The sequence below is a fragment of the Stomoxys calcitrans genome, chromosome 1, assembly GCF_963082655.1.
Source record: "Stomoxys calcitrans chromosome 1, idStoCalc2.1, whole genome shotgun sequence".
Lineage (NCBI taxonomy): Eukaryota > Metazoa > Arthropoda > Insecta > Diptera > Muscidae > Stomoxys > Stomoxys calcitrans.
The window spans coordinates 4782932-4802421 of NC_081552.1; the positions used below are offsets into that span (position 1 = coordinate 4782932).

General features: G+C 39.0%; 2 protein-coding genes and 1 long non-coding RNA gene across 9 annotated transcripts in view; 2 read left to right on the plus strand and 1 right to left on the minus strand.

The window, feature by feature from the left end:
- The window catches only part of LOC106089614 (proline-rich protein 36), a 106382-nt gene extending 101703 nt beyond the window's left edge, over positions 1–4679 (plus strand). For all 3 annotated transcript variants that reach the window (XM_013255517.2, XM_013255518.2, XM_013255516.2), the window contains 2 exons: positions 1984–2568; positions 2642–4679. In XM_013255517.2, the coding sequence (XP_013110971.1) occupies positions 1984–2568; positions 2642–3585 (1529 nt within the window). In that variant the 3' untranslated portion in view covers positions 3586–4679. The remainder of the gene's footprint in view (positions 1–1983; positions 2569–2641) is intronic.
- Positions 4680–12491: 7812 nt separating this feature from the next.
- LOC131994946 (uncharacterized) lies at positions 12492–12813 on the minus strand. The gene is made up of 2 exons (XR_009396987.1): positions 12696–12813; positions 12492–12629 (listed from the first exon to the last, which is right to left on the minus strand). It is a non-coding gene; the product is annotated as an uncharacterized LOC131994946 (long non-coding RNA).
- A 1502-nt stretch (positions 12814–14315) lies between these two features.
- The window catches only part of LOC106089616 (uncharacterized), a 29371-nt gene continuing 24196 nt past the window's right edge, over positions 14316–19490 (plus strand). For 2 of the 5 annotated variants that reach the window (XM_013255523.2, XM_013255524.2), the window contains exons 1-2: positions 15376–16274; positions 16376–17728. In XM_013255523.2, coding sequence (XP_013110977.2) covers positions 16239–16274; positions 16376–17728 — 1389 coding nt within the window. In that variant the 5' untranslated portion in view covers positions 15376–16238. The other 3 variants (XM_013255521.2, XM_013255522.2, XM_013255520.2) reach the window with 3 other exon arrangements.

Below are 19490 nucleotides of genomic sequence, written 5' to 3' on the forward strand. Positions count from 1 at the left end.
AAAGTTTGCCCGTTTCAGTTGTGCCTTGTTGGTTTTACAAGGATACCAAACTATAGAATATTTAAGGCTGTGAAAAACGAGAGGCTTAATAATCTACAACAGTTTAAGAGATATCGATGTAAGCGTTCACCGATTTACGCTATGGAGAAGGGGGTTTATTGCTTAACAATCATGCAGATTGAATGCGGTTAGGCATACCGATATCAATCATTCCATGTCCAGGGTACTTCACTCGCCGCTACTATTGGTCACCAAATGGTGGGAAGACGGATGTGTGGTTTTATATTAGACAAATGTATGTTGGTATGTTGGTAAAATCATATCCTAACCACGTTTATGACACTACATAGCTTTCGTCATCTGGAAGGTTGTAGAATGTCATGCCTCTACTAGACGACTCAGTATGGGCTTCAAGCTGTGATACAGATACCCCTCAATATTCTTGAATTATCCTTAAATTTCTCAATTTTTTTCTGCCTCCACTTCTGCTGCCAACTCGCTTCTACAGTTGATGGACTAATTGTAATATTTTTGAATGGGCTCTTATAGGGCTTTAAAATTACAAAATTCAGAAAATAAAATAAATAAATAATTGGAATACATCAGTATGCAACATTTCCCCATAAGTTGTCAAAAGAATGGGTATCCCTTTAGGTTATTCTGGGTGTTATTTATCCTTTTTCTAATTCTAACGCTAATGCAAAATTCACACAATTTGAATATGAACTTTTACATCTCACATAATTTACTATGGCAACGAATAAATAATTGGCTATCTACTTTAGGGGTATGTTGTGATTTGCTCTCGTATGTTGTGATTCAATTTTCGACTGAAAATGCACACACACACACCCACATACACTCATAGCATTTCCATTAATTTGCATTGGTTTTGTTGGTTGGATGGTTGGTGGGCATAAAACCGATGAGTTATACAAAAACAACGAAAAAAATCTCTTAAACGTAGCATAGACGATCGCCCCGCAATCATAACAAACAAAACGTAAAGCGTATCACGGTAGCCAAACTAGTTTTGTCCCATCTGTCTACACGTTAATTTCTTCGTTCCTTCATACGTCGTGTTGCTGTTGCTGTTTTTTAAAGTTTGTTTGTTTGTATGTCAGTGCCGGATGTATGTAAGACGCCTTTTTATTCTCCACTCGTTTGTTCGTTCACTCTTCCAGCCACCCGTCTTCTCCCATCAGCCGTTAACATCATGATTGCTCTCTGAATAAATGTTTAGCTTTAGCTTAAGTTGTTTTGTTTTGTTTCACATTTGTGGAGAGTTTTGATGTTGACTTTTTGTTTTGTGATTTTATATTGCCTTTCACTGCTTCTTCTTCCTCTTGGGCACAGATTGAAGTGAGTGTGCGTCCCAGCGTCTCAGTGAGTGTTTGAATTTTTATTTCCAAATAAAATGCTTAATGAATCCAGGAGTAAAACACAAGACTTAAGCAACAAACCCGTTTTCTACTATCGAACATCGCCAACCCACTCGCCGCATGCACACAACACACACACACACACGCACACTGGCTACTCACAACACTGTATCTGAGAGCAGCGGGAGCCCAACTTATGAGAGTAAGAGGCTGACTCAGCAATGGATTTAATGTCACGTCTGTTGTATTGTATTTGTTAAGTTTTACTATGTTTTCTTTACTTATTTCGCAAAACAAAAAACGAAAACAAACAACAAACGGACGAACATTGTAACATTGTTTCTCTTTTGTTTTTGTTTTTTTCAAGTTTATTTGAGGTTATGATTCATAATAACGCCCACATGCATTGCGAAGTAAGTAGCTGATGTGTGTTGTTTTTATTGTTGCATCGCCTTCCATTGCCGTCCGCAAAAGCAGGCATGGGACTTCACATGGCGTGTGCGGTAAAGTCACACTTTATAAGTAAAACCAAATTTTAGAACTAAGCAATTTTTAGAAAAAAATAAATTAAATTAACCTTTCCAATTTCTCTTGTTTGTAGGCTCGCCTTCTTGGCACCGAGAAAAACGGCTGCGTACCGGTGAATACCATCATTCATCAGCCCACCATCACCACTCGTCATCAGCAGGTTCATCGACCAGCAGTGTAAGAGCTGCCTCGCCCAGCTCATCTCCGCCACCCATGGCCCATGGACAAGTCTCCCCAAATGCGGTTAACGCCAACTCAAACCAATTGCACTCGAATGCCCATCAAATATCCATGATGATGGCCGCCGCGGCCGCTGTGGGAATGCGACCTCTTTGTGAAACCACAAATAGGCATTCGCCACCACCCGCTCCCACCTCTCACAATCTCAACAACATGCATGCTTTGGCGGGAATTGTTCACTCTGAAGGCTTGCAACCAGTGTCTGGCCCTGAAATGGATGAAGCCCCTTTAGATATGTCCGTTTCGAGTAGCCAAAAACAAAGAAACTCACCACCGCCACCTTACCGTGAGCCATTGCCAGGCTCACAATTTGTTCCGTCATTGCCACGTCCTAGTGTTATAACTCAAGCTCCACCAAAACGCGACATCAGGGACAGTGCTCTGATTGCCAATAGGGAAAATGACAATCGTAGCTCAGGTAAAATCATTAAACCATCACAAACCCTTATGGATTTGTTTGATATTCTCATATTTTTTTTTCTTATCTGCAGAATCAATTGATGAACACTTCCGTCGCTCCTTGGGAAATGACTATTTTGCCTTGTTCGCGAAGAAATCGCCCACCAACCAAACAACGAAAACACCTTCACCTCAACCGCAACAGCCGCCAACGGCTCATGTGCGAACACCTCCACCAATAACTGGGCCGCCACTGCACACACCACCCCCTGGGCAATGCACATTAGTTCCTCCACCTCCTGCGTATCCCAACATTTTACCACAGGCCCATCAGCAGCAGTCGCATGCCCTGATGGCGGCGCGCATCAAAGCTGTTCCAGAAATAGTGGGCCATATGTGTGAGCCAAATTCTCCACCGCTACCATTGGTTGTGCGGGCACCTCTGCAGCCGCAGCAACAGCCTTTAGCCCTACAAAGAACGACGTCCGTGACGTTGCAAACGCCATTACAATCACCACAATCGCCTACCTTGAAAGTGGTCCCAGCTCAATCGCCCATCTCCAGCACGGCCGGTTCTCGAACAGCTTCACCATTGCCGCCCAATAATTCTCAGCCAACCACGGCGATGTCACTGTCACGTTTTACATCTGTTGAGAATTCGCCAAGCTCATCGCCTCGCCACACGCCTCCAGTTACCAATGTCGCTGCACCAAATGCCTCACCCACTCTGCCGGCCATAATGCGAATAAAAACGGAACCTGGTTTGCAAACCATCAAAGCTCACAATCCCACACCACCAGCATCGCCCACCAGTACAACGAATCCCAACATTTTGCTAACCGGCAATAGTAACACTGCCCCCTCATCGCCCTCACCGTCTTCCTCCTCAACGGCTACCATAAAAACGAATACGTCTTCCACAACTACGGGCGGAAATAGTAGCGCTGAGGTGCTGGCTTCTGTCGACGACCATTTCGCCAAAGCTCTGGGTGATACCTGGAAGAGGCTGCAAGAGAGCAAAGAAATGCGAAAGTAAACTAGCTAGCTAGCTATCATCTAAAAACCGCCAGAGTGATTTGGAGTGATATTTTCTAAGAAGTGATATTTGTTGGAGAAAAAGATAAAACAAACAAACAATGAACACACAACAGCACCACGGGCACTCAGAGAAGCGAAAACTCTAAGTTTTTTGCCTTGCATTCTGAACTATAAGTTAACTTCAATAATCTAGAGCCTCCTCCTACCTAAATGTAGCGCAACACTGTACACATATGAGTATACAACATCGTCTGTTGGCGACGACTAAAATAAACAACAAAAACAAGAATCATTTAAATTTTTATAAAAGATCTCAAACGTATGATTTGTTTCGATTAAATAGTTTTTAGAGTTTACCCTTCTTTTGTATTTGTATGCTTTCTAATAATTTTATTCAACCTCTAATACCTTCTATCTACTACCTGTATTTATTATTACTATTATTTTTAGTATCCAGAACATATGTACATACATACATAAACACATGTATGTATACATTATATAGAAAATATATGGTAATACCACACTATGGAATAAATTCTAAGAGTATTAATGCATGAACGATAAAATCATCGATGGGCAGGTGAAAAAAGTTTAGGTTTCGCATAACCGAATCAAATAACCTTGAATATCATTAAATTTAAGTTTTGACAATCCCTCCCTTCCCCAATTTGTTTTCTCTTCACCCCTCCGCCCTACCCCTTTAGTAGCCCAGGAAAGTGTTTTGTATTTTAGCAAAATACTTGTTCACTTACGCGCGTTTCCCACGCACGCACATTCACACACACACACACACACACACACTGTCCTGTTATACGCCCTGTTCTAATTGTATGTTTTATATTGTAAGGAATTAACTCATGATCTTATAAATTTTATTTGCAAGTAATCAATATTCTCCTGAATTTCTGTTAAGTATTAAGTATTTTTTTCTTGTGTGTAATATTTAAATTCATGCTGAATTCCTATTATTTACTTAACAAAGAGAAGAAGGTAAATTTGTTTAGTTTAAGAGTTTTAACTTCTTTGTAATGAAAAACAAAACAGAAACACAGACACAGACAAAATAAAGTATAAAACAAAACATGTTCAGATATGTGTTTTTTTTTTTTTAAGAAATCATAAATGCCAACCTAGGCCTGGGAAAGATGAGGTTAGTTTAGGATAAGATCTGGTGAGTCCCACCGGTAGAGTCCATTATATTTAATCTACTCTAAACGATCCTGTCGTTTGGCCGTCTTTCGTGGCAAAAGAATTTCCTTTACACCTAGTCACTGAGAATGAAGGTGGAATTTGTATCAACTCACAAATATTAAACAATTTTAGAGTTAGTTGTGTGTCGATCAATGACCCAGTTAGTTTTAAATTCTTTACAGTTCATCTTCGACTTTGCCTTGTTACCACCAAAAGACCGAATAGAGGATTTCCCCAACAATAGAAGCTTTTACCTGTGAATGCGAAAATTAACTTTGTATGTGTTTAGTCGTTTGCAGTCCATTTCCGCTTTTGCTTAGTTTGTCGTTGTTGTTGTTGAAGCCACATGTCTATCTGTGGAGGTGGAGGCGATCCTCGTCTAGCTCCTATATGTGAGCAAGCTCGATCGCCGCTGGAACAAATTTGCCTTTGAACATAGGAACTAAGGAACTGGGGCAAACGACTCACATATCATTGTGTGCTGTCCAATTCAAATTTTAAGCTCAATGATAAGGGACCTCCTTTTTATACCCGAGTCTGAACGGCGTGCCGCAGTGCGACACCTCTTTGGGGAGAAGTTTTAACATGGCAAGCTTTTCCCTGCTAGTGCCGAAAATTGGCCTTGTATGTGTTTACAGTTCAATTTCGCCTTTTCTTGGTTTGCAGTTCATCTTCGACTTTGCCTTGTTACCACCAAAAGACCGGATAGAGAATTTCCCCAAGAATAGAAGATTTTACCTGCCAGTGCCGAAAATTGACCTTGTATGTGTTCAGTTGTTTGCAGTTCATTTCCGCTTTTGCTTAGTTTGTCGTTGTTGTTGTAGCCACATGTCTATATGTGAACGTGGCGATCCTCGTCTAGCTCCTATATGTGTGCAAGCTCGTTGCGGTCCAAATGACCGATCGCCGCGGGAACATGATGGCGATTGGTTATTTAAAGGCGCCAATAACTCGCTTTTTTATATCATAGGCAACAAATTGGCCCATGAACATTCCGCTAAGGAACTGGGGTAAACTTCTCACATATTGTTGAGTGCTGTCCGATTCAAATTTTAAACTCACTGATAAGGGACCTCCTTTTCATAGCCGAGTTCGAACGGCGTGCCGCATTGCGACACCTCTTAGGTGAGAAGTTTTAACATGGCATATTACCTGCAAAATGTCGCCAGCATAGGGAGGGGATAACCACCGCTGAAAAATTTTTCTGATCTTCTTGCCAGGATTCGAAGACATGTCCCTGCGCTACGGTTGCCTCAATGTCATAGGCACTCAGTATTTATGCATGAGTTGGTGCCGCCCGGCCTCTCACTGGGACTCCACTCGATACCGCAGATTATCCGCGACTGCAATCGCAGATACGCCGTATGGAGCATTCCACTATCCACAACCTGTGAACGCTTCTCGTGATAACAATGAACGACACACAGATCAGAGCTCAAATATCCAGCCTGTGTGGTGCTCGTATTTATCCCGTGCCGGACTTAGTTTGTTGTTGTTGTTGTAGCCACATTGCATCTGGAGGCAGCTATTCTCGTAAACTCATTAATATGAGTAAGCTCGTTCTAGTCCATGGGACCGATCGCTACGGGAGCCTATAGAAGCTTTACGAGGATCGCCTTCAAATAACCAATGGCCAACATCAGCGTCTGATCCCAGGTTAGGAGCAGCTGGAAACCAGCTTCGGATTTTGGAGCAAGCGGCACATAACCCATGCGGTTGGGACGCTGGGCCAGTAAACCGCCCGGAAAATTATTAGAATTACTCTGAGTAACGAAGAAATAGAATTGGCTATTCTAAGTTTTAAGTTCTAGGAAGCGCAGATTTTTCTAACCAGACCAATTTAGACTTTTTTGGTTTCCCTACAATTCGTTAAGCATTTTTATGAAAAAGCAACTTAATGTAAAAGTAAAACCAGTAAGGAAAGGCAAAAGTCGGGCGGTGCCGACTTTATAATACTCTACACCTACCCTATAAGTACAAAGTGGGAGCTATATTTAATTCTGAACCAATTTTGATGAACTTCGGCGGTTGTTTTCAGATGGATTAATGAACAACACATCAAACTTCGAGCAAAACAAATATGTTCAAACTGTTGTAACTACGGTTGACAAATGACAACATTATTGCAAATTATCCAAAATCTTACAATCATCTAAATCTGAACGGATTTTGACCAAACTTCTTAGATATTGCGGTAGGCATCGAGATTGATCAATAAATGCGCTTGCAGTGGCTCTAGAAGTGAAAATCGGGAGAAATACGTATATGGCAGCTATATCTAAATCTGAACCGATAGTAAGATTCATAAGAAAATCCTTCCTGCCAAATTTAGAGAGAATCTGTTAACAAATGAGCAATTTATTGCAATATTTCTCAAAATCGAAGAAGGGAGCTATATTTAAATCTGAACTTATTTCGGCCAAATTTTATAGATTTTGTGGCAGTCGTCAAGGAAAGCGTTGTACAAAATGTTAGATAGATTGATCAATAAATGCGCTTGCAGTGGCTCTAGGAGTGAAAATCAGGACCGCTGCACCTTCTTTCACTCTCTTATTTTATCTGAGCCCTATACTGCCACTGACGGGAAATACGTCCTTTTTGGGGGTGTTGGTACGGCCTTTCAGATATTTTGCCCCAATGTGGATATCATATTGGTGCTCTACCCCCAGTACTTTCCATTTGAGCCCTATGTTGCTATGGTCGGTAAATATATTCCATATTGTCATTATTGACTCTAATAGGCGGCCTTTGGAGATTGCGCGGCACCCCCTAGATATTCCACTTTAAGGGTTCGTATTCTATTCTACTTTCTGAATAGCCGCTGAAATTTGTAATTGTTCCGCGAGCGGAATTTGACAGCAATCAAATGTTTTCTTTTCCATACCCAAAACACATATTTTTATCTGCACATCTTGTTTTCTTTATTTTATATATTTTTTCTCAAATAAATAAAGAAAAACGAACCATTGAAGCCAATAAAACAACAAAAATGATGCCGACAAAAGTTTCAAGTGTTGCCACTATAATAGTTTTTTCAGCCAACGTTTCGCCGACGTTTTATTTAATTTGACAGCATTCCGCTTGAAAAGCTGAACAGAATACTCAGCTTAAATAAGGATACCAAATATCTGTTGAGCCATTATAAACAAGATATATTCATTTACAGGTAGTGGCAGTTGCCCAACAACAAAATATTGAGTGCACTATCTGACAAAATCTGTGATTAGTGCAACCCTGATTTTGAGTATCCCTGCAAACATTTTCTATCGTGCGAGTCACTAAATCTGCACTCAAGGAAGTTGAAAACAATCTCAGGCGATATAATTTTTTACTCTAATTAGTGTCTCGGTACGGGAAAAAGCGTGCCACTTGTTTTGATTCTGGCATTTGTTCGAACATTTTTTCGTATTTTGCTTTGATTCTGGGCAACCGAAAGTTGGAATAAAAGGAAAATCAAAATATGTTGTCTAATGACATGCCAAATTGAAAACATGTAGAGTTGTACATGTCGTGTAATACAAACGAAACTTACATACATGAAAATCACTTTTCACACATGTACATGTAATTTTTTTGTTATTATCTTCTTTCTCGCATATTCTCTGCCCATGTATGTACAGGTAGTCTAATTGTACAACAACCCCAATCACAAAGAAATTTCTTTGTGTGTGTTGGCAAAATATCGATCGTCTGGTTGGCAACATGGCGGATTGCACCATATGATTTGTGGTTGTTGTACAAATGAGACTACCTGTAATTGTTTTGCCTTGGCCTGTTGTTACCAGCTGTTTGCGTAAGACCACCTTTTTAAATCCACCTTGAAGTAAACAGTGGTTAAGAAAAATTTTTCCTAAGTATATGGAATTTTTCAAACTACTAATTGTAGAGGCCTGATGATGCTCTCGTAAATGTAGGAAAACATGTTAGCTGTTTTGTTTTGCTTAGTGAAAATACATGCAAAGAATTACCGAACGTCTTTCGACCGTCATCGAAAAGTAGAATTCAGTAAAACAAAATTCTACGTTCCATTTTTGTGTCAGCTGGTAAAATTTGAAGTTTAAAAAATTTCAAAACCAAAAATTTATGTAAAGAAAACTGCTATTCTCCTATTTTATGATTTATCTGTAGAATTATTACAACTTAATGTGAATAATTAAGCTTGAATGGGTAGTCCTCGAAACGAGTTTGTTCACTTTTGGAGCTTCACGAGGACCGCTATCTCCACATACAAATATGGCTACAACAACAAATGAATTAGAAAACAGTTAATCCCTCCCCAAATCTTTTTTTCCGTTTATCGTTATGGCATATAGTATAACCCCAATCCATGTCTCACGTCATCCTCGTAGCCAATAAACTTAATACCCCTCATTTTTAAAGGACCTAAAAATCCCTCTAATTATCCTGCCCATCAACATCGTATGAAATCAATCACTAAACAATTAATGAACTTCTTTCTTCTTGCTTTGATTGGTCGAACCAAATTTGCCCAAAATTTTAAATGTCAGGCGGAATTGAATTTTCATCACCCTGTTTACCAATTGTGACATATCAAGATGCTTTGATGTAGCAATTCGCCGATGCGGCCACCTTATAAATACGCTTTGTGTGCCTCTTAACATTTACAATTCAGAGAAATGAATGTGAAAAATCAATAATAGGGGCAGTACGGCCAGTTCTTTTTGGTAAAGCATCGTCAAAATTGAGAACAAAAATCGTCAAAATCGTTAAATTTTTTTTGAAAAAACGTCAGAAAATTGTCAACCTAAAATTCGAGGAAATTTAATTGAAATTTCGATTTTTCACAAAACGTATGCTATTATAATATATTGGGTTGCCCAAAACGTAATTGCGGATTTTTTAAAAGAAAGTAAATGCATTTTTAATAAAACTTAGAATGAACTTTAATCAAATGTACTTTTTTTACACTTTTTTCTAAAGCAAGCTAAAAGTAACAGCTGATAACTGACAGAAGAAAGAATGCAATTACAGAGTCACAAGCTCTGAACAAATTTGTCAACGCCGACTATATGAAAAATCCGCAATTACTTTTTGGGCAACCCAATAGATTAAATATAGTGCATATCGATGAAGAACATGTTAAAAAGACGGGCCTTGTTTAACACCAAAACCGAGATAGTAAAAACTCGACTGTACTAGTATATTTAGCAAAAAAAACGTACTCCGTTTCCCAATATCGACCTCAATAATTTTGTAACTTTTAAGGGAGAAACAAAATCGTCAAAACGTAGAGGGATTTAAAGCCCGCTAAGCGTAGAAAAGCCCAATTTTGTGCAAAAAATGGTGAATATGACGTAACGTCGTCACGTCTGGCAGCCCAGAATAGGGGCCCCTTTGTACTAGGTTTAGTATCCTACTTTCGCTTTCCGCAAAGAAAGTAATGGGAGGTGAATGCTGTATTTTGGGAGGATGAGGAGGACCTCTGTCCTCATAGATGACTGCAAAATGTAGTCAGGGAATGGAATTGAGGGTCTTCCTCCAGACACTCGACATCGGTATGTTAGTGAAACTGCCAGACAAGTGCCCATACATACATTTAGGAGGATGTCTATGCCATTACGATAGGCGCAAATGAAATCCTGTAGTGCTAATCTTTAAAATTTTTCTTTATCAAACTGTCAAAAATTGCCCTCTCTCGCGCACTTTTCTGCTGGCAACTAAAATATCCGAACGACTTCCAGTAAAAATTTGTGCATGCACAAATTTTTAAGTTCCCGAACACAGCTATTATTTTAAAGTTTTTGTTTTAAATAAATCTTTTATTTTCCAGGGAAAATTTCGATGCCCTAGAGCAACTTCAGAGCAGCACTCTGCCCTCATTAGGTGTTTAGAAGGGAAAAGGCTTGGCAGAGGGTAAAGATGTCGCCTTATATTAGAAAAATATGAGAGAAATCGATAGAAGTGGCGGATGAGATGAATAAAATTCCAGGAACGGTTGGAAGCTGCTTTGGAACCATGGACACGTAAATATTTCGGCCGTATATAATGGACGTACCGACCAACAAGTGTCGACAACGTAACATAAAGCACTTGTAAAGCCAAGGCGGATTTAAAAACGTGGTCTCACGCAACAAGCCGGCCAGGTTTGACGGTATTAACATGTCAGATTTGTGTGTGTATTCTCGTTGTTGTTATCTTCTTTTTACCATATTCTCTGCTCATGTACGCCCACGTATGCACACACGCACACAAATTTCTTATGTGTTGGCAAAACTTCGATCAGCTTGATGGCAAGATGGCGGATTGCAGCATATGCTTTGCTGTACAAATGAGACCACCTTTAATTGTTTTGCCATGGTGTAAAGCAAGTACGGCTACAAAATTATGTTCCGCCTAATTTTGCTCACACAGTGGATGTCCAAGACTAGAAATATGCCAGTATGGCTGCGCTGAAGAAAGCTATTGTACGGGATATTCGTGTAGGCGCAACTCGTTTTTTTTACCGATCGGTGCAATATTCTAGGCGAAAGGTTGTCATATGGAACAAAACGTAATGGATTCTTAAATTTAGATTACATTTAAACATGTTTGTCATTTGAACCAAAAATGGAATTTTCTACATAAAAAATTGGTCGTTTCAATATTCAGCCTCCATTTGATATTTCTTTCTTTGAAAAGCTCATAACTTTCAACAGTGGACATTTCTTCATTATGCCTCCTACATTTCTGCCATATCGGTTGTAAATTAACCCGTTTTATAACTGCGAAAGTGACATGGAGCCGCATGTCTGTATGACACGTGGAAATTGCTTATTTATAAAATGTGGTCGTAAAGACAAACAGACATCATTAAATCGTACTATAACAACTTTGTAGGGTCGCAAAATCGAAATATCCATATTTCGATGTGTTGCAGACGGAATAACAAAATAAATGTACTTCCATTCTTTGGTGTTTGGTATTAAAAAGGCACCGGGAAGCGTGCTTGGGTGAGCTAGTTTTTAAGGAAAGCAAAATGACTTTAAAAAATCCATTTTCTTAAAAATTTTAATTTTCAAAACATTTAAATATTGTCGGTAACAAGGCCTATTTATAAGGTGGCTGCATCGGCGAATTTCTACAACAAAGCATCTTTTTGGGAACTTGATATGTCAAAATTTGTAAACAGGGCGAAGAAAACTATTTTTTTTTAATTTTTGATTGTCAAGCAAGAAAAAACAAATTTAAAAGTTTTGCAGATTTGTATAAGCTTAAGAGAATTTACCCACAAAGCCACCAAGATGGCAGGTTCAAATAGTTTTCATTAGGTTATTGTGGCGGTAAAATAGCTACCAAGTGAATGCCTTTAACCACCCACTGTAGACCTGTGAGCTGGGATTAATCAAGCCCAACTTCATAGACGTGTGTCTCGATTATAACCAGGGACGACGCATCACATGGGTCAAATGCCTGACTCTCCGAGGGACATGAGGATTCCTCCTGGATTGAGTTCATACGATGCAGATGAGCAAGATATTTAGCGTTCCACTAGCAAAGGGCTCAAATAGGAATATAGTGACTAGAGCTCAAAGACGGGTTTTGTACCCCTTTTTGATGCTCTTGCATATTCGTGGGAGTTTCACGACATTTGAAAAGGAAGGGGTTGAAGCTTGTTGGCTACGAGGATGAAGCTGATAGCAATTGAGGTTGTTAAACGCGTACCATTATATAACCAAAGTTGAAGAACCATAACAGTAGCAAATATTATAATTAATTTATAAAATATTTATTTTGAAACTCGTATTTTTATAAGGCGAAATCAAAAATTAATTGACATATCAAGTTCCATCAGCTGTAATTGTGTTATTAAACACGCCTTGGTGGGTAAGGTTTAGCGACTACTATTTTCTGGTTGTTAAGTTACCGATGATTTTCATTAGTTACCGACAAATTTCGATTCAGAATAGCACTTACCGACAAATATCGTTAATTCCGCCGGTGAGGAGTTAGAGAATCGAATGATTGGAAAGGGATTTACCGCCTTTGAAACTCATCAGTATGGCGGTCTATTTCAATTGTTTTAACCCACACATTCCTGTGCGGGGCAGCACAAGGATGTGCATGGCGAATGGAAGCTGTACACTGAGCACTGCTGATCAGGAATTTCATTTTGATTTTGCCATTCACATTCTCCTCCTCCATTCATACAGGTTGGTTGCAAATGGCTCAACATGTTTCAGCAACAATGTTGAGGCTATTGCGAGATACTGCAACATTGCGATAACAGCAAAGAAAAGTCTGACATATAAGTCTAAACCCAATCAACGAGGTTGGAGTCCGCGGCAAATCAATCTTATAATGCATATTAAGACCGTGCGCATTCGTTAATGTACATTTAATACTGCAAAAATGTATCTTAAGTTTACAGGGAAATCATCGTACAATTAAGAGGTTGCATTATTAGCACAAAAACCTTGATTGGCAAATTGGCAGTAACTTCAAATGTAAATGTGGTTTTAGAAATAATCTTTGTTATAGAACTTATCTTTTTTAAATGTGTTTTATATTTGCATTTTCATCATTATAAGGCTGTTTTGTGGATTATGTATGGAAAAATCATTTGATATTTAGAGTTATGGCAATATCATGACCTCACCTTATAAATGCATCCTGCAGGGCCATAATATAATAGATCTAGTAGTTTTCTAAATTTTACGTTCCGGTTACGGTTATTGTTGTATCCACATGTTTATATGCGGAGGTGGCGATCCTCGTCTAGTTCCTATAGGTGAGCAAGCGCGTTCCAGTCTAAAGCACCGCGGGAACGTGATGGCTATTGGTTATTTAAAGGCGCCATTTACTCGCCTGGTCATATCGAGCATCGTAGGCACTCAGTATTTATGCACGAGCCGCTGCCGCCTAACTTCTCACTGAAATTCTCCGCTGAGAATTTCAACTGATTGTCTGCGACTGCAATTGCTGCTACTCCGTATGGACCATTCCATTATCCGCAACCTGTGGACGGTAGCTCGCAGCAAAGCTTCTCGTGACAAAAATGAAAACCACATAGATCGGAGCTCAAAGGTCGAGTCTGTGTGATGCTCATAGTTATCCCGTGCCGGGCCGATTACGGCAGGCATCGGTAATCATTTGCATCTATATTAATAAGCCAAAACACAACAGCTGACATGTTCTCTTAAATTTATGCTGCGTTAAAGAGAGCATAACCAGGCTCTTATATCTTGAGGGAAAGGAGAAAACCCTGCAGTTCCTCTATAGACGTGAAAATAACGCATTTCGGCAATGAATGAAAAAAAAATTGTTTACATACCACAGTATCTGACAAATTTGACTCCAAACACCTTCAACGATATTCACAACCCAAGCAGCTTTACTACAAAAGCTTGTCTTCTATTTGAATTCACAATAAACTATTATGTTTAAAGATGACTCTAAACGCTTTGATTGGATTTGTCCTCTTACCCAGCCCACCGTACAGTTCAGTGTTCTAAAGCGATTTCCCTTTTATTCAACGTATGGCAACATTATCACACCACACAAAGTGTTAGAAAGTGAGTTCAATACATCGTTCGGTCGGTCGCTTGTGTATTATCCGTGTACAATAATTAATTCAATACCAAGTTTTAACGATAATTAAAGTTTTCGCAACATACAAAATAATCAACCAACGGTATTCCCGTCGTTTTTAATGCTTTAGTAAAGCTCGCATTTCGGATGGAAACGGCATTTTTTCTATCCACCTCGGTCTGCTGTCAAAAATATTTGACAGAAAAAAAAATATAATAAAGATATAACAGAAATGAAAACTATAACAAAAGGAAGGTAAATAAAACAAAGGAACAACAGGGAAAAGGCAACAGCCCGAAAAGAAATCTAAGCGTATTTTAGTGAAAAATCAAAGTAAAAGTTGTGCTAAATCTGAAATAAAAACAAATAATTTGTTTAAACAAATTCAAGCGAAAAGTGCGAAAGAGAAATAAAAAAAGGAGAGTGGATTGAGTGACAATGAGAAGAACATGAGCGAAATGTCAAAACACAAGGCAATGTAGAAGAACGCGCTTTGCAGTGTTGCCAGAGGCATATTGCATGTAAACATCAAAAGGCATTGCAAAAATCCGTACAAAATTCAAAAGAGAATTTATGGCAGAATTGGAACTCTAGACGGCTCATTGCAATTGCAATTACCCATACTAATAAATGATGTGCTTATGTTGATGAGAAATTTAGTTTTTTAGCTTGAGCTGTTTATCATTTACCATTATTTGGTTGTGCAATGGCAATACCCTAACAGCTGTGGCATGTCAAAATTGATTGAATGAAGAAGACGTTTGCAAGAGGGAGAGTGATTGTGAGAGCGTGAGAGTTTAATGTAAGAGCATGAATTCGTGTTTAATAATAAGATGAAAAACGAAATGTGCGAAAAGTGCGTAAAAATGATGGCTATTTGAGTGTGAAAGAAGGACGTCAAAATCACAAAAAAACGAAAAAGACTAGCCCATCAAAGGAATCGTGCAAATATTTAAACAAATAACCAAGACGTCCAGTATTTTGTTACACAAAACTGTGCTAAATTCTCAAGTGCTTTGCTCTCTTCCCATTTTTTTTTCTTCAGTCAGCAGCCACAGTCAGTCGTGTAAACCTCCAAACTAATGATTATTATGTGTGTTCTCCTCTATGTGGTGTTTATTAAATTTTTTTATCTTAACCACTTTTGTAGATTATTAACAAAATAGCCAAGCAAAACAAAAAACGCGTTGTTGCTTGTTTTCGACGAGATATTTGTGCAAAAGTTCAATGTTTGCCACAGGAGAGGTTCCGGACAAAAGTTTTGTTAAAAAAATATATTAACCACATTTAACAACAAATCCGTGTGAGAGCCAGCCAGCTAGCCTTATTTTTGTTGCTGCTGCAAGCACATCTTGGTCAAATGCAAAAACAAAAGACATTCATTCTGTGACCAGAAAGCACAGCAACAACAGCAGCAAAACATACTTCTGCAACAACATTACCACACTAACATAAAACGCCAACAAAAACAGCAAAAGTAACAAAAACAACAACATCAGTAGCAATTTATATAGATATATTTGTAAACTTGAGCAACTCTGGGTTTTGCCTGTCTCTGCCTCCGTTCCGTTCCTTATTTTTGTGGTAACATTTTTGGATCCTACGACGTAACAACATTTGATTGTTTTTGGTTTTTCCGCAAGCTAAGGAAAGGATGGTGAAGGTATTGATGTCAATGGCATGCAAAAAGCAAGACGACGAGTCAATTGAAATATAAAGCAACAACAACAACAACAACATAGGTGACAGCAACAGAGGCACGGGACACGGCAAAAGACAAACAAAAGATCGTCGTAAAAAATCCTTTAATGCAGATTTTTCTAAATGAGAAATTGGCAAATGTTCCTTAATGCAAAGTAAGGTAGGAGTACAACAGCAAGTCCATGTCAATGTTTAAATTGATTTGTAACGAAAGTCATCACTGGCACAATGCAAAGTCTGGACTCATCATGTCAAGAAGCTGATGTAAGTACCTTTTTCTCCACAAATCAACCAAGAAAGATACATTTTTATCTTATTAAGAAGACTTTTCCCCTAAATAATTTTCGTATTTAACATTCTTACAGTTCATAATTAATGACACTTTGAAGAAGCTTAAAGGTTCCAGTTCGGCAAATGCGAATTCGGTATCTTTAAGTGCATCGGGTGCAGCAACTACGGCTATACTTAGACAACATCAGCAGCAGCAGCAGCCACAAATAATATATCAGCACATACCGTCATCTTCATCTTCGACGCATCAGCTGAAATATCAACAATATCAGCAATTACAAAGCGCCTTACAAGGCACAAATGTCGTTTCATCGTCATCGGCGACACAATCTGGGCAGCTGCATCAGCAGCAACTGCAACATGTGTTGTCCAGCAACCAACAGTTGTCGCCACCGCAACCTCCCACACCGCCGACACTTGTATCGACGTCGGCGGCTTTTAATGTTACATTTCCCACTAAATCCTCGCTCATAGACAACAGTTTGTTGCATTGTAACATCTCACAAATTCCCAGTCAACCTCCGCTATGTATATTCGATGATGATGAGCCCACACCATCGGACCAACCACCCGCCGAACTTTTGGCTCCTTCGGCCTCGGTGTCGACAACGGCAGCTAGTGGTGGCGGTCAAACATTGAGCTCCTCTCTAAACTATGATAATTTAGTGCTGCTGAGTCATGGCCCAATTTCCAATATCAACAACAGCCATAGTAGTTCCACAGTGCATCAAATTGCCATGGCGGCCCCATCGCCATCTATATCGGCGTCAACGGCATTTTCGAATTTCAATTCGATTACCTCACCATCACCTGTAGTTCCAGATTTACTATTGTCTACACCGCCGGGTGTAAATTCTTCTTCGCAATCCGTCAATAATAACAATAGCAGCAATCATAACAATAATAACAATAACAACAAAAAGGCTGAAAAACGTCCTTCTTCCTCGTCCTCAAGTTCATCGTTGTCAACAAACCATACAAACCATCAACAACAACCACACCATCACCACCATCATTCTCACAATCATCTTACACACAACTCACAACACTTGTTAGGTTCGTCATCCTCCTCCTCATCATCATCCGCAGCGTCTGGGGCAACAGCATCGCCTACCTCATCGCCAAGTAAAAGGCAAAAAATTAAAGACTCCTCTTATACAAAAAGCTCACATTCGCCGTCGTTACCACGTTCCACATCGACTTCCAATAGCTCAGGTTCTTCGCTGCTGGCTGGTGGTGGTACCAGCACCTCGTCCATAACTTCCTCAGCCAGTGGGTCCAAACGAGAATCATCATCGCAAAACTCCACCACTGGCTCCTCGTCATCATCGTCGTCTACACATAAGTTTTTTAATATTCATGAGCGTATTAAGGATCATTATTTTCAGTTGTTGGCCAATGACTTGAGTTTATTTGCCGAAACCGGGGTAAGTCCTATCTCATTTCTACATTTCACACCGATATCATCGATATCAGTTACTTAAGTAGAGAAACGGATTAACTTACCGTTAAACTAACAAGGGGATTCATTTTTACAACCGTCCCAAAACAAAATAAGCATTCTAACTTAACGATAGGATGGAACATGGCAACTAAAAACTTGTTCCAAATCAGATATTTTCAGTAAATTTAAAAAAATCCACACCAGGTTACGCCAATAGAAGGTAGAGTCACCTGTCAAACGAAAAAGGGATAACTTTGCTACTTTGCTTCTCTTAAATTATGTAGTGCAAAAAATCTTAGTTGGTAGTGTGCTCAGATTACCTTTGGGGGGGCTATGGATTCGATTCCCACTAGAGGAGGCAATAGACCGCCACGCATACTTAATCTAACCTAAGCTTCACGATAATAAAAATAATAAAAAAAATATATATATTACAAAATATTTAAACTGGGAAATTTTTTTTAGGAATTTCGCGTTTAGATCTCCTTTTTTATATTTACCATCGCACGGTGGCCCAATGACCAGTTTCAGAAGCAAAAATATAATTTTTGAACTTAGAAATCTTCATAAAGTACAATAAAAGCGGTGTTTTAGCCTATGATTTTGAAAATCCCCAAAACGAATATTGGATCTAGGTGGCAACTCTGTATTTAGAAATGATCTGGGAAAGTTGTGGGTAGTTGTTGTGCCTAATCGTTTGGTTTGGTTTCTGAAAAATAAACATTTGCGTGTCGAAAAAAGAGTTTATGGTGTATTATAATTATATATTATATTATGTATAATGCTCCTACAAAAAAGCTACTAAAAAAAAAAATAAGAATGTTTAGTTGTTTTGTGTTTGTAGTCACATTTTCATGTGGAGGTGGCGATCCTTGTCAAGCTCTTATAAGCGAGCAAGCTCGTTCCGGTCTATAACGACCGATCGCAGCGGAATAACTTGTGATAACGAAGAATACCACACAGATTGGAGCTCAAAGTTGCAGCCTGTGTGATGCTTATTGGTATCCCGTGAATAAATTTCAGCCAAATCGGATAAAAATTGTGTCTCTTAAGGCCAAAAAAGAATAAGCGCGTTGAGCTTTAGTTTTGAGCGTCGCGTTGCAAAAATTCAACTCTGCACACAAATCCCTCAAAAGCAACGCGGAAAAGTAAAAAAAAAAAACATTGACGCTTGAAAGAGAGCTTTTTTTGTTGTTGTTGCCATATTTTCATGTGAAGGTGGCGATCCTCGTCAAGCTTTTGTAGGTGAGCAATTTCATTTCGATCCAAAGAATCGATCGCCGCAGGAACATGGTGGCCATTGGTTATTTAAAGGCGTCAATAACTCGCCTTGTCATATCGAGCATCATAGTAGAGCTGGCAAATATTAATTTTTATCTGAATATCGATTAAAATTTGTTTATCGATACTATCGGAAAAGTTAAATTTTTTGCAAAATTGAACAAAAATATGTGAACCGACATTGAATTTATCCTATAAGATACAATTTTTTTTATTCGGTATTGATTTTATTCGGTATATAAATCGATCTTATAAATGTTTACCTTTCATTTCCGTTTGAAATATAGGTGATGGCAAATTAACGATATCGAAAATATCGAATGTTGAGATTATCGATAGTTTGCAAGCTCTACATCATAGGCACTTAAGTATTTGTTTAAGAGCCGGTGCCGCCCAGCCTCTGATTGTCCACGACTGCTGTTGCAACTACTCCGTGTAGAGCATTCCACTATCCGAAACTTGTG